Here is a 26,620-nt window from a genome sequence, read left to right as displayed (position 1 = left end):
CCTAAATGTTCATAGCGGCCTTATCTGTAAATAGCTCAGATGTGTGGATAAACCAATTGTAGTACATCCATGTAACAGAATACTACTCAGCAATTTAAAAAACAAAAACAAAAAATCTATTGCTGTACACAACAGCATGGTTGAATCTCACAGTGATTATGTTGAGCAAAAGAAGCCAGACTATAAAGAGCATGCAGTATATGATTCTATTTGCACAAAACTCTAGAAAACAAAGCTAATCCATAATTACAGAAAGCAGATCAAAGGTTGCTTTAGAGTTGTTAAAGATATGTAGGGGAAGGGTGGCGGGGTAGAGAGAGGGGACCACAAAGGGGCATAAAGAAGCTTTTGGTGGTTTCGGTTTTGGTGGTTAAGGATATGTTCACTATTTTGATGGTTTTGTGGGTGTGTATATATATGTGTGTGTTACATTAGGTACTTTAAATATGTGGTGTTCATTGTATGTCATTTATAACTCAATGGTGAATAAGAAAAGACTGTTCATGTACCAACTGGGGCAGATGTGGCTTAGAAACCATAAAGCACCCAGAAAGGCCATTGGAAGGCTAGATTGCAATACTTGAAATACACTCTTGAAATTCAGTGATTATCTTCTACTCTGTGTGGGCAAGTCCACACTTGAGGATGTTAGAGAAACTGCAGTGTGCCGAGAGAAGGGTGACCAGGCCGACATAGAAATTCAAAACTCTACTCTGAGGAACAGTTAAATGACCTGAAGATATGAGGTGCAGCCTAGGGAGAAGATTTGAGCAGAGTAGTGTTGTAGGGTGGAGTAGCTCTTAGTAAAATGTATTTGGGAGACCATATAGTGTAACAAAAGGATTAGAACTGATTTTGGCAGGAGATAGAATTCAGACCCGTGAGTGGAAATAAAACAGGAGGTCTAACTTTGTCTTGATATTAGGAAAAACAGCAAGTGGAAGTTGAGTTTTTCAGAAGATAGCAAGTTTTTTTGTTTCTGGAGAGGTATTGACATGGGCTAGGTGACCACTTAGTTAAGTGTTCTAGAAGGAATTCAAGCTTTGCACCTTTGACACATCCTTACATCGATATACCGCCATACTTTGCAAGGCGTCTTTGTGTAGAGTCCCCCATCTTATTTTAAAATAAAATTGATTCTGGTTTCTCGTGATCCAGATGAAGAAAGCTGTTGTTTACTAGGCTCATTACTTTGACTCATTATATTTGAGTCAAAGACAGAATTCACACCTAGCTCTGCCAAATCCGTGGTAAAATTATGCCTTTTTCCACTTTATTCATTATATCCCTGGGCTTTTTCCATTCATTTCTTGTGATCTCATAGACAAAATGATAAATATAACATTTGAGTGTTTATTCCTTTATTTGTTGTATGTTGGTATTTGTATTTGTTTTATATGGTACACAGTTACCACATTAAGAATTATGTATGATACAAATAGATTAGTCTCTTAGGAGACTAATTCTTTTTAAAGAATTCATACAAAACGTATTTTCTTATATTTTAAAAAAGCGGTTAATCTTACCATCTTTTTGGGAGGCCGAGATGGGCGGATCACGAGGTCAGGAGATCGAGACCATCCTGGCTAACACGGTGAAACCCCGTCTCTACTAAAAACTACAAAAAACTAGCTGGGCGAGGTGGCGGGCGCCTGTAGTCCCAGCTACTCGGGAGGCTGAGGCAGGAGAATGGCGTAAACCTGGGAGGCGGAGCTTGCAGTGAGCTGAGATCCGGCCACTGCACTCCAGCCTGGGCGACAGAGCGAGACTCCGTCTCAAAAAAAAAAAAAAAAAAAAAAATCTTACCATCTTTATTTTTAGGTAACTAGGGGACAGGGGTGGGGTGGGACTTAGTCTTTCACTGCCAACAACCAAACAGATTTAGTGTGTATGATGACTATTGACACACTCTTTGCCCACCACATGCTGTATAAAGGAGGTATGGCTGCCTTGCTTAGCTTATAGGTGGTTCCCTTCCTCATGATGAATGCTTGTGTTCACAGGATTGAATAGCTATATTCACTTATTTCATGAGAGGAGTAAGTTTGCTGACATATTTTAAGAGGGGGAAAGGGAGTAGCCTCTTCATAGCATGGCCATTTAACAGTGACTCATGGTTACTAAACTTGTTTACAGTAATCTTGGACACCAGAAGGTTATTAATAGACTTTTCTTAGTCCGTGATCATTCAGCTTAAGAATACGCAGACATTTTCTTTAGTAAAGAGGTTGGGGTGGGGGGAGGTAGAAAGCATTTATCACTGGAATTAATGTGATAATAGAATTGTTCTTATTATCAAATACTTGGCACCAACAGGTATCTGTCAGTTCACTTTTAGATTCCATTTCACATCTTGGTCTTTATTTACTTTGATACAGAACTTTCTTTTTTCAACAAGGTCATTTAATCTCTTCTTTTAGAATGAATTGATATTTCAGGCAGTAAATATAAATGGGTAAATATTTAGAGGGCGCTTGTTTAAAATGATTCTTTTGCTAAAGATTGGGTTTAAAGAAACTCAAAAAAAAAATTAAGCCTCGCCCTTCCCCCCAAATCTGAGCTCTTTGAGGCTTTTCTTTTTTTTTTTTTTGAGACATACTCTAGCTCTGTTGCAAGGCTGGAGTGCAGTGGTGCGATCTCGGCTCATTGCAGCCTCCACCTCCTGGGTTCAAGTGATTCTCCTGCCTCAGCCTCCTGAGTAGCTGGGATTACAGGCATGCGTTGCCATGCCCAGCTAATTTTTGTGTTTTTAGTAGAGACGGGGTTTCACCGTGTTGGCCAGGATGGTATTGATCTCCTGACCTGGTGATCCCCCCACCTCGGCCTCCCAAAGTACTGGGATTATAGGCATGAGCCACCACACCTGGCCTCTTTGAGGCATTTCTTAATAATAACTAGTTTTATGTAAGTTAGAATCAATTCAGTTATGTAAACTAATGAACACAGGCATGGAAAATTTTGCTAAACAGATTCCTTCAAAATTCTTTCTAAAAAGATGACTTAACAGTAGTGTGCATCGGAATTAACGTTTCCCTCATGCATGGAGGCCTTTGTTGTCGTCTGCTGTCTTTACTTGCATCAGTATCTGTTGCAAGAGATCCCCAGTTTGATTGAATCCACAGACATTTTAGTGCTTCTCTGTGTGGGCAGATAGGCATCGGAGTCAAACCTTGTCCCCGTTCTTAAAGAGTATATTATCTAGTAGAGGAAATACACATGTAAGTAATATAGAGGGACTTGGGGGTGCAGATAAAATTCTGTGGGAACCAAGAGGATAAAGCAGTTCCTACATCTGAGACAGATACAGAGATGACAGGTTTGAAGTGACATTTAAGCTGGTTTTTAAGGTTTTTGGCAGGCAAAGTGTAAACGGGAACAGAATTTGAAACAACCTAAACTATGGCATGTTCAGAAAACAGCAACAAGTTCAGTGTGACTTTAAGAGGTGGAGATACAGAGGAATGGTAGGAAGTAAGACTAGAGAAACAAGCTTTGGTGGAATGAAAAGGGCCTTATAGACAACCTAAGGGTATCCTGACGGGGAGTGCAAGAGGTCTTACACTGTGGAAGTCTTATGTTGCCTTGCTTTGTTTTATTTTGAAATTAATCAATTCACAGGAAGTTGCAGAAATGAGTACAGAAGAACCCGTGTACCTCTCACCATATCCCCAGTGGTAACCCCTCACATAACTATATACAGTATCAAAACCAGAACATTGACATTGGTATAATCCACAGGGCTTGTTCAGATTTCACCAGTTTTACAATTTGTGTGGATGTGCATATAGCTGTATGCAATTGCATCACACTTTTGTAGCCAGCATTAAGACTTATGATATAGAACTGTTTCATCAGCATCTCTATTGCTACCCCTTTATAGCCAGACCCATCCCCCCATTCCTAACCCCTGCTGTCAACCACTAATCTGCTGTCCAAATCTATACATTTTATTACTTCAAGAATGTTAAATAAATAGAATCATATAGTGTGTATACTTTTGAGATGGGCTTTCTTCCACTCAGCATCATTCCCATGAGATCCACACAAGTGGTTATGAGTGTCACTAGTTCATTGCTCTGGAGAAACAAGTAGGTCATGGTTCCAGGTGCTCTTTCTCTCCCTTCACCCCCCCTCCCTTTTTTTTTTTTTTCTTTTGAGATGGAGTCTCGCTCTGTCACCCAGGCTGGAGTGCAGTGGCACAATCTCAGCTCGCTGCAAGCTCTGCCTCCCAGGTTCATGCCATTCTCCTGTCTCAGCCTCCCGAGTAGCTGGGACTACAGGCGCCCGCCACCATGCCCACCTAAGTTTTTGTACTTTTAGTTGAGACGGGGTTTCACTGTATTAGCCACGATGGTCTTGATCTCCTGACCTTGTGATCCGCCTGCCTTGGCCTCTCAAAGTGCTGGGATTGCAGGCGTGAGTCACCGCGCCCGGCTCTTCATCCACTTTTTTAGTATTACTTTATTCTAACTAGTATATTGGAATTCTACATTGGGTAGTAGGGAAGTATATATGAGTGTGTGCAAGAAAGATCTTTGTTTCCTTCATAGAGTCTAATTTATTTCTGTATCTATACGAAGTCATGTTCTAATGATATATGTTCATTCCCCAAAAAAGCAGAAAATACAAGACTATAAAGAAAAAATAAAGTTTATCCTTAACTCAGTGCCACGTGAAATGACTACTGTTAACTTGGTGGGGATTCTCATTCATATTCTAGGTTGCTGTCTCCCTCTCTCTGGGGCAGATAAGTAAATGAGTATGGGATCATGCTACTCTGTAACCTGTTGGTTTTTTTGTTTTGTTTTGTTTTGTTTTTTGTTTTTTAATTTTAAATTTTAACATCCTTTCATGTTCATATAGATCTCAATTTTTTTTTTTTTTTTAATACGGAGCCTTGCTCTGTCACCCATCCTGGAGTGCAGCGGCATAATCTCAGCTCACTGCAACTTCTGCCTCCAAGGTTCAAGCATTCTTGTGCCTCAGCCTCCCAAGTAGCTGGGATTACAGGTACCTGGCTGATTTTCATATTTTTAGTAGAGATGGAGTTTCACCATGTAGGCCAGGCTGGTCTTGAACTCCTGACCTCAAGTGATCCACCACCTTGACCTCCCAAAGTGCTGGGATTACAGGTGTGAGCCACTGCACCTGGCCCTCAATTATTTTTAAAGCCTTCCATTTCATGGGTACATCATGATTAAACTAGTTCAGTGGGATAACTTCTGATTCTTTGCTGTTGTAAGTAATACTGCATGTACTTACCTTTGTGTACTTGTCTGTTTCCATAGGGTAAATTCCTGAAAGTGTAATTCACAGGAAGTTGCAGAAATGAGTCAGAGACCTTGCACCTTTTAAAGCTCTTCAGTAACATTTTGCCAAATTGCCGTCCAGTAAAGTTGTACCAATTTATTTTCCTACCAGCAGTGTATCTAAAAGCCTTTGCCTCTGATAAGAAGGAAGAATATTTTATCATTTTAAGATTATTATTATTACTATGAAATGGAATCTTTTGTGAGGTTTTTAATGTCTGACTTAGCCATTTCTATACTTCAGCATGTTACTGTGTTTGTCTTTAAGTGTGCTTTCTATATTGAGGTTAGTCTTGCTACTAACTACTAAAAATTGGGGACAGTGAAGAGGGTAGCCTAGTCTTGTATCTCACCAGGTACAGTCCTGTCCCTTCATCTGGGAGTAGCCTTCTTGTCACCTTGTTTCCTAACATAAGGCCAGTTTGGATCTACTGAGAGCTTGGGTCCAGAGGAGGAGTGTTGGTAAGGGCTGTTGAGTACTTCAGGGACGTGGCATAGAAGCACTGATGGGTATGTGAGCTGTCCTCTCCAAGTCTTCTGAAGTTGTACTTCTGTATCACTACTTTTTATCAGCAGCTGCCTCTAGTGACAGTAAAATAGTGCACTGATAGGTACTGTGGGAATACTGAATTTAAGTCAAGAGAGTTCGTACGAAACCCACTGAGCTTTTGGTGATCTCTAAAAAGGCCATTTGTACTAATGTTTCGATTACTAATTGCTTTTTTTCCCATCCTGTTCTATTTTTCAATGGGAAAACAGGCAGTGAAAAATCTCATAGCGTTAGTGCTACTTGAAGAGGTTATTATGGACTCTATCCTTAAAAATTTAAAGTCCTGTTACACGTTATTTAACAGGGATACATTCCAAAAAATTGCATCATTAAGTGATTTCTTCCAGCCTCTTGCTCCTGGGCTACAAATCTGTATAGCATGTTACTATATATACTGAATACTGTAGGCAGTTGGAACACAATGGCAAATATTTGTTTGTCTAAACATAGAAAAGGTACAGCAAAAATATGGTATTATATCTATGGGACCACAGTTGTCTGTGTGGTCTGCTGTTGACCAAGACGTTATGCAGCATGTGACTATAGTTAACTATGTCCTCACCCTGGGAGGGAAAGGAGTTTAGTTTATGATACTGTTACTAGCGAGGTGCGCATTAGGTGTGAACTTTGGGATATTGGTTACTACTGAAGTTGATCCTAACACTTAAATATTTTAATTTTTAAAATGTATTAAATGTAATTAAAGATGAAGTTGTTATCATTTGGTCATATGTGGAAGTCAGGCTCCATAGTTTAGAATTAATATGCCTGGCCCCATCGGACATAGGGACTTCACCTCTCAACTCATAGCCTTGATCTGAGAAGCTGTGCCAAGCCCCAGACTCTTTCCTCTGTGCTGTGCTCTTTTGGCGCCTCCACACTGCCACCACTTACGGCAGCTCTGTACAGCCACACAGGATGAAGCACTTCTCAGAAGCCACAAGGAAACAACTAAGAACTGAAACAAAACTCTGTACCTCCCTCCCAGAGGAGTCAGCAGTAAGGGATGATCCACATCTCTTTCTAGGCAAGTGAATGGGCTTGTTGTAAAGGGGGGCTTTTCTCTCACGTCTTTCTTCTTGACCATGATCTATAAAACAGTTGGCTGCTTTTAATAAAGCAGTCTGCCCATGAAAAGTAATATGAGGCTAAGTGGTCTATAGAAATGTAGCATCCATGTCTTGTTCAACTGAGGAAACTTCACCATGTTCAACTGAGGAAACTTCCCAGACAGTTCAGTCAGTTAACAAAATCATCAAATCATTCCATGTGTAAATTGCCATCATAAGTGCTTTCCAAAGCCCTTGAATGTGTTAGGGAGATGAGAGGTACGTGAGAGATTATAGCACTACAAGGTCAGCAACCGAAATAAGGTCACAGCTGCTGTAGGCATCAGAGGAGGAGAGAGTCATGCGAGGGAGCAGAGTCTTCCTGGATGCAGGAGCTCTTAGAGTGGAGAGAAGGAGGGTGAGCATTCAGGCTTTTATGTTAGCTTGAGTAGAGACAGAGATGTCCAGGGTGAGAGAAGGAATGTAGATGACAGGGCAAAAGAGAATTGAAGAGACCTTTATTTGGAATTTGAGATCTTAAAGAAATGGAATGGGTCTCAGGGATCTTCTGGTCCAGTTCCTTTAATTATTGGATGGTCCAGTAAGACCCAACAGGTTTCCATGAGGCCACACACTGGCACAATTGCACAGGGGTACATGAGTCAAAGCTAACCTCCTTTTTGTTTGGAAGCCCTTTCTGTAGTGCATAGAGAGAGCCATCAGCCTTGGAACTAAGTAGGATGCCCCTTACCTGTGAAGAAAAGGCAAAAAGATTATTGATGAACTTACCAGACTTACAAAATGGTTTAGAAGGGTACCTTTCACCCAGCCTCCCTAAATGTTAACATCTTTTATAACCACAGTGATCAAAATCCAAAAAATAACATTGGTATAATAATATTAACTAATGCACAGGCCTTCTTCAAGTTTCATCAGTTGTCCTACTAATGTCCTTTTTCTGAACCAAAATCTAATTCAGGATCACACATTACATTTAAAGAGTCGTAACATCTCCCTAGGTCTCCTTTAATCTGAAATAGTTCCTCAGTCTTTCTTATGACTTTTATGACCTTGGTACTTCTGAGAAATACTAGTCAGCTATTTTGTAGAATGTCCCTTGATTTAGGTTTGGCTGATGTTTCTTCATGATTCACTGTCGATTATGCCTTCGGAAGAATACCACAGAAGTGAAGTACCCTTTTCATTGTATGGTTTCGGGAGGCAGTGATGTCAATAGTCTCATTACTGATGATGTTCAGTAACATCATTTGGTTAAGGTGGTGTCTACTGGAAAATTACTGTTTTTCCTTTTGTCATTAATAAGTATCTTGGAGCCGGGCGTAGTGGCTCATTCCTGTAATCCCAACACTTTCAGAGGCTGAGGTGGGCTGATAACTCGAGCTCAGGAGTTTGAGACCAGCCTGACCAACATGGTGAGAGCCCATTGCTACAGAAAATTTAAAACTTGGCCAGACGTGGTGGTGCGTACCTGTAGTCCCAGTAACTCAGGAGGCTGAGGCGGGAGGATCACTTGAGCCTGGGAGGTTAAGGCTGCAGTGAGACATAATTGCACCACTGCATTCCGCCTGGGCAACAGAGCTGGGCCTGATCTCAAAAAAAAAAAAAAAAAAAAGTATCTTGGGGGAACTGAGCATCTCTTTTGAGTTTCTCAAGTGATTCTGAGTGTGTTGACAAATTCGAGATAGGATGCAGAAATAAATCAAGATGAAGTGAAGAAGTTGAGAATGTTTTAATTAGAAAGTCTTATGGTAATATAGGAGGAGTGAAGCTAGATGTTCAGATAAAGGAGTAAAGAGAGACTAATAGCTCTTGAGGAAAGTGGAGCCGTCTTGAAATATGTGCTGCTGGGAGGTACTGGTCGGAAGTCAGGCTGGTTTAAAGGATTGTTTCTGAGCTGCTTTGAAGTCAAATGGCATGGTGTATTGGTGAACCGAATGTGCACAAGTTCCATCACTTTTTCTACAGTGCTCAGAAATTTGGGAGCTCAAGTAGAGAAAGTTTTGAATAAAGCACATTTAAGATTGTGTAGGGGAGCCAAGAGACCTTGAACTGCTAGCATGAGTGGCACTGAAATGTGCAGGCTTGGCAAGATGGGGAATGTGGTCATTAAGGGGTCAGTGGATTAGGTGACATGATGATTCAGCAGCTTGAAAAGAATACAGTGTTTGGAGGAGCTGTACGTGTGAATACCTTACTCAGTAGGTGTGAGGGGACAGACGGGGAGGTGGGAGATGCTAGAAGGACGTGGTTAGAAGGGCAGAGAACATACTGACATAATGCCTGCAGGCCAGAGATGGGGTCCTAGGCATAGTCCCTAATGCGAGCTCCTATGAGGGGAACCAAGTCAAAACTAAACAAGAACAACCAAGGTTTTGTGTTGTTTGTTTTGGTTTGGTTTGGTTTTTTGTTTTGTTTTGTTTTCTTGAAACACAGTCTCGCTGTCACCCAGGCTGGAGTGCAATGGCTCAATCTCGGCTCACTCTGACTCTGAGGTTCAAGATATAAGATATTCAGCCTCCCAAGTAGCTGGGGCTACAGGCGCACACCGCTGCACCCACCTAATTTTTGTATTTTTTAGTAGAGACAGGGTTTTGCCAAGTTGGCCAGGTTGGTCTCGAACTCCTGACCTCAGGTGATCTGCCCACCTCAGCCTCTCAAAGTGCTGGGATTACAGACCTGAGCCACCACGCCTGGCCACAACCAAGTTTTATTTGTTCTGTGTGTGGCATCTTCAGTTGGTAAATACTTGCTGAATTGCCTTCTCTTGTGAAACACTTACTAAAATTTTCTGATCATCTTTTGGTAGTATTTGGATATATTTTTCAAGCTTTTTGTTTAATCAGCTTATAATTGTCCTGGTTATTTGGTTATTTGTTAGAAATAAATCTTTAAAATGTTGGAAGGGGGATGTCTCGTGTGGAGGGCTGAAAAAAGAAATGGAAGAAGAAATCAATCAGTGAGTACCAACATAATGATCATTTTGATCTATATAATTTATCTCATCTTTTTTTTTCTTTTTTAAATAAAAGTAGAAGGTGAATTATAAGAAAAAATACTCAGACAAGTCTGAAATGGAGCAAGTGAAAATACTCTTCTTACTCCACCCCACAGGTAGACGACCATACTGAGTTTGGTGTGTATTCTTCCAAAGTATTTTCTCTGTGAGACCATAGGGAGTTACGTTGTAAATGAGCACAAGGCAAATCACAACCCAATTTACCTTTGAAAACCCCTTAATTGGGCCGGGCGCGGTGGCTCATGCCTGTAATCCCAGCACTTTGGGAGGCCGAGGCGGGCGGATCACAAGATCAGGAGATCAAGACCATGGTGAAACCCCATCTCTACTAAAAATACAAAAAATTAGCCGGGCACGGTGGCAGGCGCCTGTAGTCCGAGCTACTCAGGAGGCTGAGGCAGGAGAATGGCGGGAACCCGGGAGGTGGAGCTTGCAGTGAGCCGAGATCGCGCCACTGCACTCCAGCCTGGGGGACAGAGCAAGACTCTGTCTCAAAAAAGAAAACCCCTTAATTGTCCATACAGAGCAGTAAACAGTGTGGGCGTAGTGTTACTCAAGATTTCCAACACCGTGTTTTCTCCAGCATTGAAACAGGTTGCTCTCTTTTTTTGAGATGGAGTCTCACTCTGTCACCCAGGCTGGAGTGCAGTGGCGCGATCTCAGCTCACTGCAAGCTCTGCCTCCCGGGTTCATGCCATTCTCCTGTCTTAGCCTCTTGAGTTGCTGGGACTACAGGCGCCCACCTCCATGCCCGGCTAATTTTTTGTATTTTTTTCTTTTTTTCTTTTTTTTAGTAGAGACGGGGTTTCACCGTGTTAGCCAGGATGGTCTACATCTCCTGACCTCGTGATCCCCCCTACCTCGGCCTCCCAAAGTGTTGGGATTACAGGCATGAGCCACCGTGCCTGGCCCAGACTGCTCTTTCTTTAGTGGAGCACCAGATGCGGTAGTTGGCTTTCACGGGGCTCAGCTTGGGGACATGTCCACACTATGAACTGTGCGTGCACACTGAGACCCAAGCTCAGGGCATATGCTCATTAAGTGAAATGGCCAGCATTGAATCACTCCGCTAGTCTCTTTCCTTGCTCACTGCTGTAACTCTTTGTTAGGAAGACATCTGCTTGTAATTCTTTAGCTGGCTTCCTTCCTTTGAACTGCTGTTATTTTTTCACATCTCAGGTGATTTATTTCTTTGTCCGTTCTTAGAGGGAAGTCTGTTCTTGTCCAGTTTTTTTTGTTGTTTGTTTGTTTGTTTGTTTTGAGACAGGGTCTTGCTCTCGCTCTGCCATCCAGGCAGTGGATGGAGTGCAATAGCACCATCTGGGCTCAGTGCAACCTCTGCACCACTCCCCACCCCCACCCCCCAGGCTCAATCTATCCTCCCACCTCAGCCTCCCAAGTAGCTGGGACCATAGGCATGCACCACCATGCCTGGCGAATTTTTTGTATTTTTAGTAGAGATAGGGTCTCACCATGTTTTCCAGGCTGGTCTCGCACTCCGGAGCTCAAGCCATCCACCTGCCTTGGCCTCCCAAAGTGCTGGGATTACAGGCATGAGCCACTGTGGTCTGCCTCAATTCAACATTTTTAAGGAATCCCTTGACTTTATGGTATGATAACATCACATTTCTCTACATCCAGTTGTAATCTGGATTTTATAACCCTGTTATCAGGAATGCTGATGTTCAGCCATTCATCAATAATGTCTGAAGCATTTTAAGCAACAGCAGTGTCTTAATCATATTTATGTTATGAAAAGATAATTCTAGGTGTGATGTGGAGAATGCATCCCCATTAGGCCCCCTACAATCCACAGAAACCAGTCAGTACATGATGTATTAATGTAGGCAAGCATTATGGGGAACTTTGATTTGTGTGGTGATGATAGACAGGGGGATAAGTGGATGGATTTGGGAGTCGGTGATGAGCTAGATACTGGGGCAAGGTGAAGAAGAGGGGAGAGTCGAAGATGACTCCTGAGTTTCTGAAGTGTAATAACATCATCAGTGGTATCGTTACATGAAACAGGGAACAAGGGGGGATATCAGGCACTAGGGCGAGATCTTGAGTTCTATTTTAGATGTATTCAATTTGAGCTACCTTGAGACATTACAAGTGGAGACATTTTGAGAAGACTGCCCAGTGGTACTGATAAGGCCTGAGAGAAAACAACTGGATTAGAGATAGGAATCTATGAGGCATCTGCATTTAACTGTTAATTAAAGCAGTGGGTGTGGATGAGATCACTTAAGAGTCTAGGGAATAAGAAGAGGAAGCCCTAGTACCCTGCCTTGAGGGATTCCGTGTTTAAATGGCCTCGCCAAGGTGAATGAGGCAAAAAGGAGACAGAGGAGGAGCAACCAGAGAGTTAGGAGGGAAAATAAGGATGTTGGTGAGTCACAGAGGACGGGAAGAATGATTTTCAGAGGAGGGTGTAATCAGCAGTTCCGAATCCTGTGGAAAGTTCGGGTGTAATTGTTGGGAATGAAGTTTTTGGTGTCAAGGGAAAAAAAAAAAAAAAAGAAGGCGGGAACAAATAATCTCTCAACAAGGAGAGCTTTACTTTCTGCAGAAAGGGTGCTACTCAGTAGTTGTCTGGCCACGAGAGCACACCGAACAAAGTAGACAGAGTTACTTATAACCTGACGTATTTACCCTACTGCTGTGTCCAGTTTCCTTTGGCTGGGATAGGACCTCACATTTTACACTTTATCCTATTGGCTATTAGTTTAAAACTTTCTTAATTAGGTAAGGGGAACAGAACAAAGAAAAGGAAGTTGCCCAGGGCTAGTTATGGAAGCATCTCCAAATAAGGAATGGCATGCACTGTGGGCTCCAGTGTGCCTAGTTCTGTCCAGGCATGCTGGAGCAGGCTAGGAGAGCTGATTTGGAATACATACACACACACACACACCACACACACACAAAGAGTGGATAGCAATCTTATAGTAAGAAATTGTGACTTCATAATCTTTGAAGAAGAGCTTTCCCATTTCTCACAGTAATAAAGACACAAAATTGTATTTAATGACATGCAGGTCAGTGATTAGCCAAAAGGATTGGGCTGAAGAGTGAGTAAGAAAAAAAGACTTGGACTATAGTAGATACAGGCAAATGTTTTGAGAGGTTTCATTATGAGGTGCTGGGCAGAGGCAGGGGGGCGGGGGGGCGATTGTGGAATCTAAGGAGGACCTATTTGATTTTGTCAAGTGGAGTCTTAATCAGGTTTAAAACGGATAGGAAGAAATTAGGTGAGGGGAGATTGACTCTATGAGGAGAAGATGAGGTAACAGGCAGGGTGAGTTCCTAAGAAGGCATGGGGGTGGGGAGATCCAAAAGCAGGTGAAGATTAATGTAGGTGGCAGGTGCAGTATCAGCTGGTGAGGGAATTCCTTCTGAAAGGGAATGGGGCTTTATACACAGTCCACAATGCCATTCAACTCAGAAATACAATATATAGCTTTCTCTTTTTTTTTTTTTAAGACAGGATCTCGCTCTGTCACCCAGACTGGAGTGCAGTGGTGCAATCATAGCTCACTGCAGCCTCAACCTCCTGACCTCAGCCTCAGCCTCAGCCTCATGAGTAGCTGAGACTATAGGTGCATGCCACCACATACTCAGCTAACTAACTTTTGTTGGTTTTTTTTTTTTTTTTTTTTTTTGAGACAGAGTCTTGCTCTGTGGCCCGGGCTGGAGTGCAGTGGCCGGATCTCAGCTCACTGCAAACTCCGCCTCCCGGGTTCACGCCATTCTCCTGCCTCAGCCTCCCAAGTAGCTGGGACTACAGGCGCCCGCCACCTCGCCCGGCTAGTTTTTTGTGTTTTTTAGTAGAGATGGGGTTTCACCATGTTAGCCAGGATGGTCTCGATCTCCTGACCTCGTGATCCGCCCGCCTTGGCCTCCCAAAGTGCTGGGATTACAGGCTTGAGCCACCGCACCCGGCCTTGTTTTTTTTTTTTTTAAGACAGGATCTCGCTCTGTCACCCAGACTGGAGTGCAGTGGTGCAATCATAGCTCACTGCAGCCTCAACCTCCTGACCTCAGCCTCAGCCTCAGCCTCATGAGTAGCTGAGACTATAGGTGCATGCCACCACATACTCAGCTAACTAACTTTTGTTGGGTTTTTTTTTTTTTTTTTTTTTTTGAGACAGAGTCTTGCTCTGTGGCCCGGGCTGGAGTGCAGTGGCCGGATCTCAGCTCACTGCAAACTCCGCCTCCCGGGTTCACGCCATTCTCCTGCCTCAGCCTCCCAAGTAGCTGGGACTACAGGCGCCCGCCACCTCGCCCGGCTAGTTTTTTGTGTTTTTTAGTAGAGATGGGGTTTCACCATGTTAGCCAGGATGGTCTCGATCTCCTGACCTCGTGATCCGCCCGCCTTGGCCTCCCAAAGTGCTGGGATTACAGGCTTGAGCCACCGCACCCGGCCTTGTTTTTTTTTTTTTTTAAGAGATGGAGTCTCACCATGTTGCCCAGGCTGGTCTCAAACTCCTGGGCTCAGGTGATCCACCTGCTGCAGCCTCCCAGAGTGCTGGGATCACAGGCGTGAGCCACCACACCCAGCCATAAATGGCTTTCTAATTGTGTTCCTGCCTCTCTCCTTCCTTCCTTATTTTTTTGGGGGGATGGGGCATAGGGGGGAAGAGCTTTATTGAGATATAACTTACATGCCATATAGTTCACCCATTTGAAGGGTACAATTCACTGGTTTTTCGTTTATTCACAAGTATGTGTAACCATAACCACAAGTCAATTTTAGGTCATTTTGTCACCTCACAAACCTGTACCCTTTAGTTATTCACCTCCCTTCTTTCTTATTCATCTTTTGCTGTCAGAATAGAATATGGTCTGAATTCATATTTAAAAATCATACAATGATTTCAAAGAAAAGTATAAACTGAGGTACATGAAGAATTGTTAAGAGCTTTAAAACTTTGATCTAACCAGAGAAGCAAAGGAGGCTGAGGCCTCCTACTTAGGGTCACTGGCGTAGAATCAATAGATAATGCATTCACAAAACCTATTAGGTATCAGATTCTTCCTGTCAAAGAGAATTATCTGAAGAATAGAGATAATAAAATGGAGTGGAAAACGCAATGCATGCAGATAGACTGTAAGAGAACACCTACTATTGCTAAATGATTTTTCTCTTGGCCCGGAAAAATTACATTCTGGGTTACTGAATTTGAGATTTCCAAGGCATTCCCGAGAGTGAAGTAGTAACAGCAGGCTGGAAAAGGTAGACTCGGCTTAGCATTGATACTGAGTATGGTTTCATAATGGGATTGTTAGGAGGATGACTTACAAGCATTTAGAAAAGAATGTCGTAGTCAGTAGGTATTAGTGTAGGCATAGTAAAAAGGTCAGACCAAATAACTTCATTTTCTTATGGTCAGGAAATAGGGAAGAAATAGTATAATTTAATTTTATCAAGGTATTTGACAGAAAAAACCTTTTGAATGTAACTTGGAAATAGTTGCATATATACATGACTGAGCAACCCTGCCCCAAGATCTGTAGTAGATCATTACTGAAAGGAGCATGATGATTCAGAGACACGATGGGCTCTATTCATGCATCATTCCTTTCCAGCATTTTGGTCAATGATTGAGGCAGGTCATGGGAGACATACATATGAGATTTTCAAATGATACAAGTGTGAGAGCGGGTAGCTAATACATTGGATGTCCATCAGAATCCAGAGTTACAGCCATAATCTTGAATGATGGGCTGATGAGATTAAATTAAATAGAAAAGTTAAAGTCTTCATTGCAGTGTAATTCACCCCAGTTTAAGAATAACATTTGGAAAGACCTGTCTTTATCAAGCAGTACCTGTGAAAACCAAAGACGTTTTGTTCACTGTAAGCTCTCTCTGAGTCAATTATACAATATAATTGCAAAAATTCTTAAAAAGTAGCCTTGGGCTGCACTAACATTTGTAATGGAGGAGTAGTGGTCTGGTGTCTTCTGCATTGTACCGTTCTGGATAGGGCTGAATGTTAGCTCTGCCTTTCTTAGGAGGTTAATCAAAGAACCTGAGGGGAGGTTTTCTGGAGAAGATGACAATTTAGGGAACCTAGGCAGGCTGCCCTCAAGAGATTTATGTGGAAGAGAAGTTAAAATATTGCCTGATCTGCAGTATAAACCCAAGGCCAGCAGACAGTGTAATGAAGCAATGTTTGTCTCATAGATTTGTCTAACAGATATCTGATTCTGAATTCTGCTAATCCTGCATTACTGGACACTGGAAGTATTTGTCATGTGATTTGGTAGGAAGGTTAGAAGGTTACATAACTGAGTACCATGAGGCTATATGATCCTCTAAGTACTGTTGAACGCTGAGATTTTGTGAATCTGTGCAAAGTAATCTCCTTGAAGTATATTTCTGATCATAAATGCTTCAGTTTATATAAGTTTTTATAGCCTTTATGTTATGTCTCTTTAATACTCTACTTGGGTCTCCTTTGTAGGTTTATTAACCATAAATCTTTTATTTTGTTTTTGGGTTTTTTTTTTTTTTTTAGCTGGTGCTTTAGGGCTTATAGTATATACCTTTAACTTACTATAGTCTATCTTCAGGAAATATACTGCCTCAGTTGTTATAAGAACCTGACAACAGTATACCTATATACCTCCATTACACCTCTTTGAGCTATTGTTGCCATTTTTGTTCTGCATATACATAACCCCAGATACATTGTTATTTTTGCTTTAAAGAGCCAGTTCTCGCTGGATGCGGTGACTCTCGCCTGTAATCCCAGCACTTTGGGAGGCCAAGTCAGGTGGATCACAAGGGCATGAGATTGAGACCATCCTGGCCAACGTGGTGATACCCCATCTCTACTAAAAATACAAAAATTAGCTGGGCATGGTGGCATGTGCCTGTAGTCCCAGCTACTCAGGAGGCTAAGGCAGGACAATTGGCTGAACCTGAGAGGCGGAGGTTGCAATGAGGTGAGATTGCGCCACTGTACTCCAGCCTGGGTGACAGAGCAAGACTCCAATTCAAAAAGAAAAAAAGCTAATTCTCTTTTAAATAAAAGGGAATTTTTTGTTTAATATTTACTCACATTACTATCTTCATTGCTTTTCATTCTTTTGTGAAGAACCATTTTTCTTCAGCCAGTAGAACTTCCTTAAATATTTCACAAAGTACAAGTCTCTGGTGATGAAATATTTCTAGTTTTCTGTGTCTCAAAAACTCTTTATTCTACCTTTGTTTTTGAAAGATATTTTTGCTGGGGCATAAAATTTTAGGGTGACAATTTGGTTGTGTTTTTCAGTATTTTAACAGTGTTCCTCCACTATGTTTTGACGTGCATCATTCCTGTCAAGAAGTCTGTTGTCATTCTTTGATTCTTTGTCCGTAATACTTTTTCCCTCTGGCTACTTTTAAGATTCTTTCTTTAGCACTGAATTTAAGCAGTTTGATTATTCTATGCCTTGGTATTGTCTTCCTGTTTCTCATGCTTGGGATTTTTTAATGTTTTGGCTCTGTGGAATTCAGTTTTCATTAAATTTGGAAAACATTCATCCATTATGTTTTCAAATATTTTATCTGCCCTTCCACCTCCTTTGAGGGCTGCAGTTACATGTCTGTAAGATTGCTTAAAGTTATCCCCTAGCTCACTAATGAGATGTCCCTTTTTTCCCCTAAGTTTCATTTTAGATAGATTTTAGGCTCTCTCTTTGTGTTTACTAACCTATTATCTACTGTCTAATCTGCTGTTAATCCCATCTGGTATAATTTTTGTCTTAGACCTTGTAGTTTTATTTCTAAGTGTTTCATTCAGGTGTTTTTTATGCCTTTCATTCCTCTACTTACCATGGTACATTTTTCTTAAATATATTGAATACAGTTATAGTAACTATTTTAATGTCCTTGTTGAGTAATTCTGCCGTCTGTGCCATTTCCACAGCTGTTTCTGTTGATTAGTTATTATTAGTCATGTTTTCCGATTTTGGTCCTTTCCAGGATTTCTGTTAAGCTTTGTTGGGCAGGACCAGATCAGAGTTTGGCCTAGGATTAATTTTGTATGCCTACTGAGGCAAAATCCCCTGAGTACTTTGCTTGATGACTAGTGAATATGAGGTTTTCCATTAGGCTGGTAGGAAACAAAAGCTATTTCCAGCCCCATGTGAGCTCCAAGGTTCTGGTTCCTAGCCTTGGCTACTTTCCTTACCCACATGTGGTTATCAGTACTCGGTTGAAGACAGGAGTGGGCTCTGCAGGGCTCTGCGATGCTCTGTCTGGGCAGCTCTCTCCTCTCGGCCCTGTAAACTCTGGTCTTCTTGGCCTCCCTGGGTTGCCAGCTCTGCCCATGGAGACCACCACCTCTTCTGGCTGGCTTCCCCCTCCGTGTGCTGTGGCCTAGCAAAAAGGTAGGGTAATTATGAAGTTCCCCTCATTTGTTTTCCTTCTTTCAGGGATCACTGTCCTGTACTGCCTGAAGTCCAGTGTTTAAAAGTCATTGTTTTGGCCAGGCATGGTGGCTCACACCTGTAATCCCAGCACAAGTTGGGCAGATCACTTGAGCCCAGGAGTTTGAGACCAGCCTGAGCAAGATGGCAAAACCCCATCTCTACTAAAAATACAAAAATTGGCCTGGCATGGTGGCACACACCTGTGGTCGCAGTTACTCAGGAGGCTAAGGCAGGAGGATTGCGTAAATCCAGGAAGTTGAGACTGCAGTGAGCTGTGATCACACCACTGCACTCCAGGCCTGGGTGACAGCACGAGACCCTGTCTCTAAAAAAGAAAAAAAGTTGTTTTTATTAGTCTTTTTCATGGGAAAAGGTAAATCTGGCCCTCCTCTCTCTTGAGCAGAAGTAGAAGCTCTTTAGTGACTTTTTAATCTATCACTAACACCTGAGCTTTGCACTCAGCCGTTTTCTGCTCTCTCCCTTATTTCCTTCACACCTTTTCTGTGATAGGACTTGTACTTTGCCTTCTCCCTCATCCCTAGCTCATGCCATTCCTTATTCTCCATACTTGCTTGACAGAATCTCTTCATTCTTGGGGATCAGCCCAGTTGCCTCTTTGGTGATGTTTCCCTCCCACTTGAGGAAGTGAACCTCTTCCCTGTTTTGTTTCTGCCATACATAAACATGGTTTTCAGTGTGTGGGTGTCTGTTGTGCACATGCTGGCTCCTGTGGAGTGTGCCTGTTGGTTCCCATGTGCACGCACACGTAACGCCCAGCTCCTGAGGGTGAGGATGGAGCTTGCCCACTTTGCTTCTTGTTCATAGGTCCATGGGTCTGTAATATAGAGAGGTGATTTGACAATTTTGATGTTATATGTTTGTTAAAATGAATTGTTTTTTCTCCTCTTCCCCAACTCCTCTCTCTAAAATTAGGCTACAGAAGAAGTTTCCAAAAATCTGGTTGCCATGAAAGAAATTCTGTATGGCACAAACGAAAAAGAGCCCCAGACAGAAGCAGTAGCTCAACTTGCTCAAGAACTCTATAATAGTGGGCTCCTTAGCACCCTGGTAGCTGATTTACAGCTCATTGACTTTGAGGTAAGAAATCAATTTCTTATTTTTAAAAAACAGTACCCTGCACATAATTCTTTTCCGTACGTTCTCTCTTTTGGAACATTGTAAGATTATTCTTGGGCTCTTGGCTCAGGGTTACTGATCTCTGTCAACATGCCTGGGCTGCCTACCTGATTAGCAGAGCAAAGGCAGGAAGCTAGGGGTGTTTCAGGCTTGGGACAGGATTCTTCCGTGTTTCATCACATTGAACATGTAGTTCTTAGATGCTCATTATGCCCTTTCATTTAGGTTGTTTTAAAAAACAGCTGCTCATTAGAGCACTGTAGCACTGTAGTGCTCTAATAATTCACTGGCCCTTGACTTTCAAAGAATAAACAATCTAAAGACAACTATAGAATGTTAGAATTTCAGAGGAAAATACAATCTTTTTTTTTTTTTTTTTTTTTTTGAGGCGGAGTCTCACTCTGTCGCCCGGGCTGGAGTGCAGTGGCCGGATCTCAGCTCACTGCAAGCTCCGCCTCCCGGGTTCACGCCATTCTCCTGCCTCAGCCTCCCGAGTAGCTGGGACTACAGGCGCCCGCCACCTCGCCCGGCTAGTTTTTTGTATTTTTAGTAGAGACGGGGTTTCACTGTGTTAGCCAGGATGGTCTCGATCTCCTGACCTCGTGATCCGCCCGTCTCGGCCTCCCAAAGTGCTGGGATTACAGGCTTGAGCCACCGCGCCCGGCGGGAAAATACAATCTTAGAGAACCATCCAGTTATGTCTCTTTGTTACCTGTTAATTCATTACGGCCAGAGACCATATGTGTTTTGTTTGCTTAGCACTGCTTTTAAATTTTAAATTAGTATAACATTTAAGTGACAGGACATTTATAAACAGTCTGAATTTCTGGCTTGTCTTGAAAATTTTGATTCTAGCAATATTGGGTATATAGTCTTACTTGACCCTTCAGCTAGAGCACAGTTAACATCACAGGGCATCCACACCTGGGTTTGCTTCTCCTGTCTCAGGCCCATTTGCATCTCCTGCCCAGCCCTGGTAGGCATTTGACATTGTTGCCCAAGTTAATACAGTTGGATCATGCTATGTTAAATATTTAGTGAATTTAACAGTGAGAATAATGATCCTGGAGACCATCTGAACAGTCGCGATGCATATATGGTAATGAAGCTAATGAGGCGCCGTGGCTCTTTGTCATCAGTGTGCTTTGTTTTAAGCCCCAGTGGTTGTCAGCCTGAATGAGTGGATGTCTGTACAGGTGCTTGAAAGACAGGTACATGTTGCAGAGGAGAAAATGACAGACATATAGTCAGATTAAATTTTGGAAAAGGATGAGAGGGTATGGTTCATGAGTTGAGTATAATACTGATAATAAAGTAAAATTTTATTTCTGTCCTACTGTAGAGCAGATAGAACTGCAATGTTTCCATTTTATAGCTGATTTCATCTGTTTTTAATAATGTATCAAATTCCAACAGTAACAATTTTTATTGCCTCTGCAAAGTTGGCAATGTAGTGGAACATCTAGGTTCCTTCTCCTTTGTCGGCCTCCACCTGACCTGGACACTGAATTTAATATTTATGTGGAACTTTAAAGACATCAGCTTAAAAGAAAATTGTGCCCTTATGGCTGGTTCTTAAAGAAAGGCTGGTTCTTAGAGGTTGCCTTTACTGCTCCTGAGCTAGTGCGGGGCCCAGGATTCTCTCTGTTTGTGCTTTAGGTGTATCCTGGAAAGCCAGCATTTCACTCACTCTCCTATGGGCTTGTTAGCCTTATAACAAGTGACTCCAAATGCTACTTGGAGTCCAGTTCTCCATTTGTTGATTTCTTGTGCAGCTTTCTGATTGTAAGATTCAGTGGAAGGATCCGTCTGTTTTGTACAGTAGTGTAATGAAGTTCTGATCTCTGAACTACTGTATCATGTGATTCTTAGTACCTTCATTATTAATCTATATAAAGTCTTCCCTAAATAGGCCTCATTTAATTGGAAGATAGGTCTACTTTCCATTAAAGCCCAGTTTCATACAGAATTCTTCCATTTTTAATATGGCGGCAGAGTATATTTTCCTCTCCTTCCATCACTATAAAAGGAAAGCACATATAGTGTTCCCAATGTAAGCATCTTATTTGAAGCTGCTTGTTCCATTTGGGTGGAATTCAGATCCCTTAGATTGTTAACATATTGCAGGGTTTTGTTTCTCATATCAGAGTCAGCATGATCCTGAGACTCAGAAATCACTGAAATTATATGTGGAATATAGTCAACCCATTGTTGTTTTTGTCAACACATCGTTCATGTTAAAAATAGTACACTAGTAAACTTAGAATATAGAATTACAAATGAAGAGATAATTTAATGTCTATGAATGTGTTAAAGTCAGATACTCAGTCGTAACAATAAGTACAATGGCCTTATTCGAGTTCATTTGGGAGGGTGAATGGGCATTTTGATGTTTAGTCAGGAAAATATGTTAATGATTGTATTCCTAATAGGGCAAAAAAGACGTGGCTCAAATTTTCAACAATATTCTCAGAAGACAAATTGGTACAAGAACTCCTACTGTTGAATACATCTGCACCCAACAGAATATTTTGTTCATGTTATTGAAAGGGTATGTACAATGTAATAAAATTTGTATTCTCAGTTGAACATAAAGGAAAGGTTGCCTTGGGAAAAAAACAGAATGCTGAATGTGGGAGGCATTTTCTCTGTAGTTAAGATTATTTTTTCATAGATTTTGAACACCTCTCCCTCGAAATTCAACTTGTGAGCGAAATTGAATTTGAAAATGCCCTACAGGTGGGAGTTTAAAATTAGGTGAATTCTGAGCCTTTAAATTCACAAATCCAGCATGACTGAAGGAAAAAATAGTAATTCTCTGTGGTCTTATTTCTGTTCTCTAGGACTTAAAAAAGTTGGATTTACGGCGAGATAATATGCACGCCATAAGGCAGTAAAAACTGCCTCTTAAATGGAGCATGGATTATCTACAGCTTTACTTTTTTGAGTCAGCAAAGTACATGTTTATGAAGTAGTGCCCTTTGATTTTTACCTCTCTGTGTCCACTTACTAATCCATATAATTTGGTATTTCACAGCGCATCTTCCTGAAATTACTACTGGTCTAAGCAGACATTAATGTTTGGGGGTAGTCTTGTCAGTTTAAAAGCAAAAAAAAAAAAAAGCCTAAAAACCGAACCATAGAACCAAATGCCCTTCTCCCTCCTCCCTGAGCCTCATTGACTGGCAAGGTAATGTCCTGCTGTTTCACACGAGAGTTGTGTGCCAGCCCCGGGTATGGTGTGCATCTGTTTGTCCAGCTTTGGTGGTGGTCTGTTCTATTAAGTTAGTGAGCAGGCATGTTCCTGGCATGGCTGTCGGTGTGAATCAGCTTGCTCTACTCCTCCTGGCTTTATAGCTTGCCTCAGTCTGATTCACATCTCTGCGGTTTAACACTTCCCCCAAGTTCAAACTTGTTTAGACAAAGTGTGAGTCAGTGCCTGTGTTGCACGCCAGCATTCTGTTTCCCTCTTTCTATTTCTAACCATCTGTGTTACTTCTTCAGATTTTGGGATACAGAACTTTTGGCATCTGATTTTTTGTTGTATCAATTCAGAGTTGTATGTATAAACTGCAGTGAGTAGTGTGAAATTTTGGTGATCTTAGAGCAGCCTTTAGGTGCCTTTGTGTGTTTTTAAAGCCCGTATTTCCTTTTCCATAGAAACCAAGGATTATTAAAATCAATACATTAGTTAACTCTGCTGACATTTTTCATTTCAGAGTAATCAGAGGCATGATATGAATATTGTTAAATGGCCTGTAAAGAAAGACTTTTGAGATACAATTTATAGTTTAGAGCTCTCACCTGTGCTGGCCAGAGCAGACACTTCCAGCCAGGAAGTACCATGGAGAATGCAACTGGTGGATCTACCAGAAGCCCCTGTCCACCTCCTTTGTTGTGAAAAATGTACATACAGCACTTACCAGTTCCTACCCTAAACCCAGCTTCAACAGTTATGAAAGTTCTGTCATTCTTGTTCCTGTAGTCCTTGCCCCCTTTTTCCTCTGACACATGACATCACCTCAGTATGCATCCCTAGTACACAGTACAAAACACAGTATAACACAGTTACGATACCATTTGCCAACCTAATGTCTAATGCCCGATTTGGAGATTTCCTCAATTTTCACAAAAATGGCATTTTACAGTTAGTTTATTTCATATTACTTGCAGGCCAAACATGGTGGCTCACGCCTGTAATATCAGCATTTGGGAGGCCAAGGCAGGTGGATCACTTGAGTCCAAGAATTTGAGACCAGCCTGAGCAACATGGTGAAACCTCACCTCTACTAAAAATACAAAAATTAGCCTGGTGTGGTGGCGCACACCTGTAATCCCAGCTACTGGGGAGGCTGAGGCACAAGAATAGCTTGAACCCAGGAGGTGGAGGTTGCGGTGAGCCGAGATTGCACCACTGCGCTTTAGCCTGGGTGACAGAGCAAGACTTGGTCTCCAAAAAAAAAAAAAAGTTCCAAACAAGGTCCACAAACTGAATTTGGTTAATGTTAACTCTGAGCTCTCTTTTAATCTGTAGTAGTTAATATTATGCCATTTCTTTGTTGAAGTCTGGATTGTTGGTTTTGTAGAAAAATCATGTATTTTAGACTTGGCATTCCTGTTGCTTCTGTAACATGTTCCACTATCCACTATTGATTTAAGTGGTAGATAGTTAGATCTGGCTTTTTTTAGATTAGATTCAGATTAACTTTGAGGGGGACGGAAGTTCATGGATGGTGCTATGTGCTTCATATTGGGTGGCACTGGTTATCCCACTTCTGGTGATGTTGGGATTGACCAGTGGATGCAGGTGTTCTCAGTCTGTAATCTGTCCATTACAGAATTCTCATTGACCTTTCGCCTCCTGGTTTTAGTTTCCATTGAGAATCATCGCCTAGATTCAGAATGGCAGTTTCCTGATTCTGTTACTTCTTCTTCATATAATTAAATTGTTTTTATAAAGAAGAACCCTTCCTCCTTGATGACTTAGTTATCCCAAAATAGTCTCATTTTTTAGTATAATCAGGTATTATTTTTTAGTATAATCAGTTAGTGACCTGGCCACTTCCTTAGATAAGTATTGAGTTGTTTTAAGGATCATTATACACTCAAGTTTTTGTCTTTTTAAAAATTACATTTGATATGTCTCAATCGATTCCAGTCATTACTTTCTTGTGTCCAAATTGCCCCATCTTTGGCCCTTGGGAACTCCTTCAAGTTGGCTTCTGTGTTCTTTTGGCAAGACCCCATCAGTCTGTGATAGCTTCCTTGCTTTCTGGCGTAGGATGACCATCTTGCTCGTTTTTGTACAAGTCCTGCCAGACCTGGAAACAGCCATTTCTTCAAGGAACACTGTGAACTGCATTTTAAGATTTTTGTACCTTTGTTGATTAATTTAAACTGCTTCCATACAGTGTGATTATCTTCTTAGGCTGTAAGTACTTCTATGGTAGATGTTTATTTGGGGGGCCATGTTGCTAATATTAGCATGCATTTGAAGTCTTATTGCTGGTGTTAGACTACATTTGGAGGCGATTTTTTTTACTGGCAATTTACATGTTAATATGCTGTTCACTCTAGTGCTCACAGGTTATGCGGCATAACTGTTTGCCTTGTACTTGTTTATGGTTTAATCATTTAGACAAGCTTGACAAGCCTCCATCAAAACCTGCTCAACTTGTTGTACCAAACTGTCTTACCCTTGTCCTTCCTGCCTACTGAAGTTCAGCAAAGATGAATTGTATGATCAGCCATTTTGTGAGCAGATATTTCCATCAAGTAAGAGCCGGTCAGCATTCTAGCTGCATGCCTCCACTGATGCCAAGGAGTGTGGTTTTATCTTGTTGAGGATCTGTGATGTGTAAGAGGACACCACTACTAGATAACAAATGAGTACTGCAGGATTTCAGAGGATAAAATGTGGTTTGAGTTAATAAGGCAAGGACTGATAAAAGGATAGGACTTAAGATGGGAGTTCCTAGTAGTTTAGAATTTACATAGGCAGAAAAGAGAGAGAAGGCATCCTGATGGCATATGACTGGGAACAAAGGTTATAGGGGCAGGAATGAACATAACATGATTGGCAGCAGTAAGGAGAGAATTTGAAAGTTGTATGGCAGGGTGGGAGGTGACATTGTGATATAACAGGAGATCTAATGAGGGGAAGACTGGACAGCTAAGTCCAGAAGTTTGTGTTTATTTGATTAGCTAGAAGAAATAATTTTAAGCTCCCAAGCTGGAAATGCTGTTGATACACTTGTGTGTTGGGTAGATTTATTATGACAGAGCTTGAAGAAAGATGCTGGCTAGGAAGTATTTGCAATTGTCTGAGTATGAATTAATGTAGCAGTGGGAATGGATAAAAGGAAATGAAACTAAGATAATCAGAGAAATAGTTTTTAAAGCCTTTGAAGGCTTTCAAAGCCTAATGTTGAAAGTGGAAGATTTGGAGTAAAGAAGGAAAGGTTTAGAACTGGGCTGTCCAATATGGTAGCTACTAACCACATGTAATTAATTGAAATTAAATAATATTTACGATTCAACCCCACAGTCACACTACACAAATTTCAGGTGGTCAGTAGCTGTATATGGCCAATCTCTCCATAATGAAACAGCACAGATACAGAACATGGAAATTTCTGTTAAACCTGGTTTAGAACTGGGTGACTGAAACAAAATAATGATGCCAAATTACAGAAATGAGGAAGCAGGCGGGATGGGGGTGATTTTATGGAGGGGGATGAGATTTGATTTGAGATACATTGAGTTTATGGTAGCCCTTTTACGGAAGTTGTCCAGAGGCAACAGGAAGTGCCTAATTCAGGAGTAGACATGGAGGTGGGGTTAGTAGTCGTAGTGGGAGCCATGAGATTGTATGGGCTTTCATTAGCAGGTTGTAGGCTACAGGTAAAGGCCTCAGCCAGGCAAGAAATAGGAACAGTCAGAGAGATAGAAAGGAGAGAACCGTGAAATGTTTTATTTTGGTTTGGTTTTTTACAGCCTGTCAGGACACTTGAGTAGAAGACTGTATTTAACCAAGAGGGAATCTTTGCTGGCCCGTTATTTATTTCGCTAGTGTGTTGGGAAATGGAATATGACTACAAGAAACTAGAGGAGAA

The 26,620-nt window shown here is 41.6% G+C and overlaps 1 protein-coding gene across 4 annotated transcripts in view; it reads left to right on the top strand.

The window, feature by feature from the left end:
• Positions 1 to 26,620, top strand: part of CAB39 (calcium binding protein 39) — a 108,910-nt gene that overhangs the window by 58,696 nt on the left and 23,594 nt on the right. For 3 of the 4 annotated variants that reach the window (XM_033229889.1, XM_033229890.1, XM_033229892.1), the window contains 2 exons: positions 19,302 to 19,466; positions 21,938 to 22,056. In XM_033229889.1, coding sequence (XP_033085780.1) covers positions 19,302 to 19,466; positions 21,938 to 22,056 — 284 coding nt within the window. Of the gene's footprint in view, positions 1 to 252; positions 267 to 19,301; positions 19,467 to 21,937; positions 22,057 to 26,620 lie in introns of all 4 variants that reach the window. The other variant, XM_033229891.1, reaches the window with a different exon arrangement.

This window comes from Trachypithecus francoisi, unplaced genomic scaffold (genome assembly GCF_009764315.1).
Source record: "Trachypithecus francoisi isolate TF-2019V2 unplaced genomic scaffold, Tfra_2.0 Lachesis_group13, whole genome shotgun sequence".
NCBI lineage: Eukaryota > Metazoa > Chordata > Mammalia > Primates > Cercopithecidae > Trachypithecus > Trachypithecus francoisi.
Note: the sequence above shows the minus strand (reverse complement) of the source record. Positions and strands in the feature narration are given on the sequence as shown.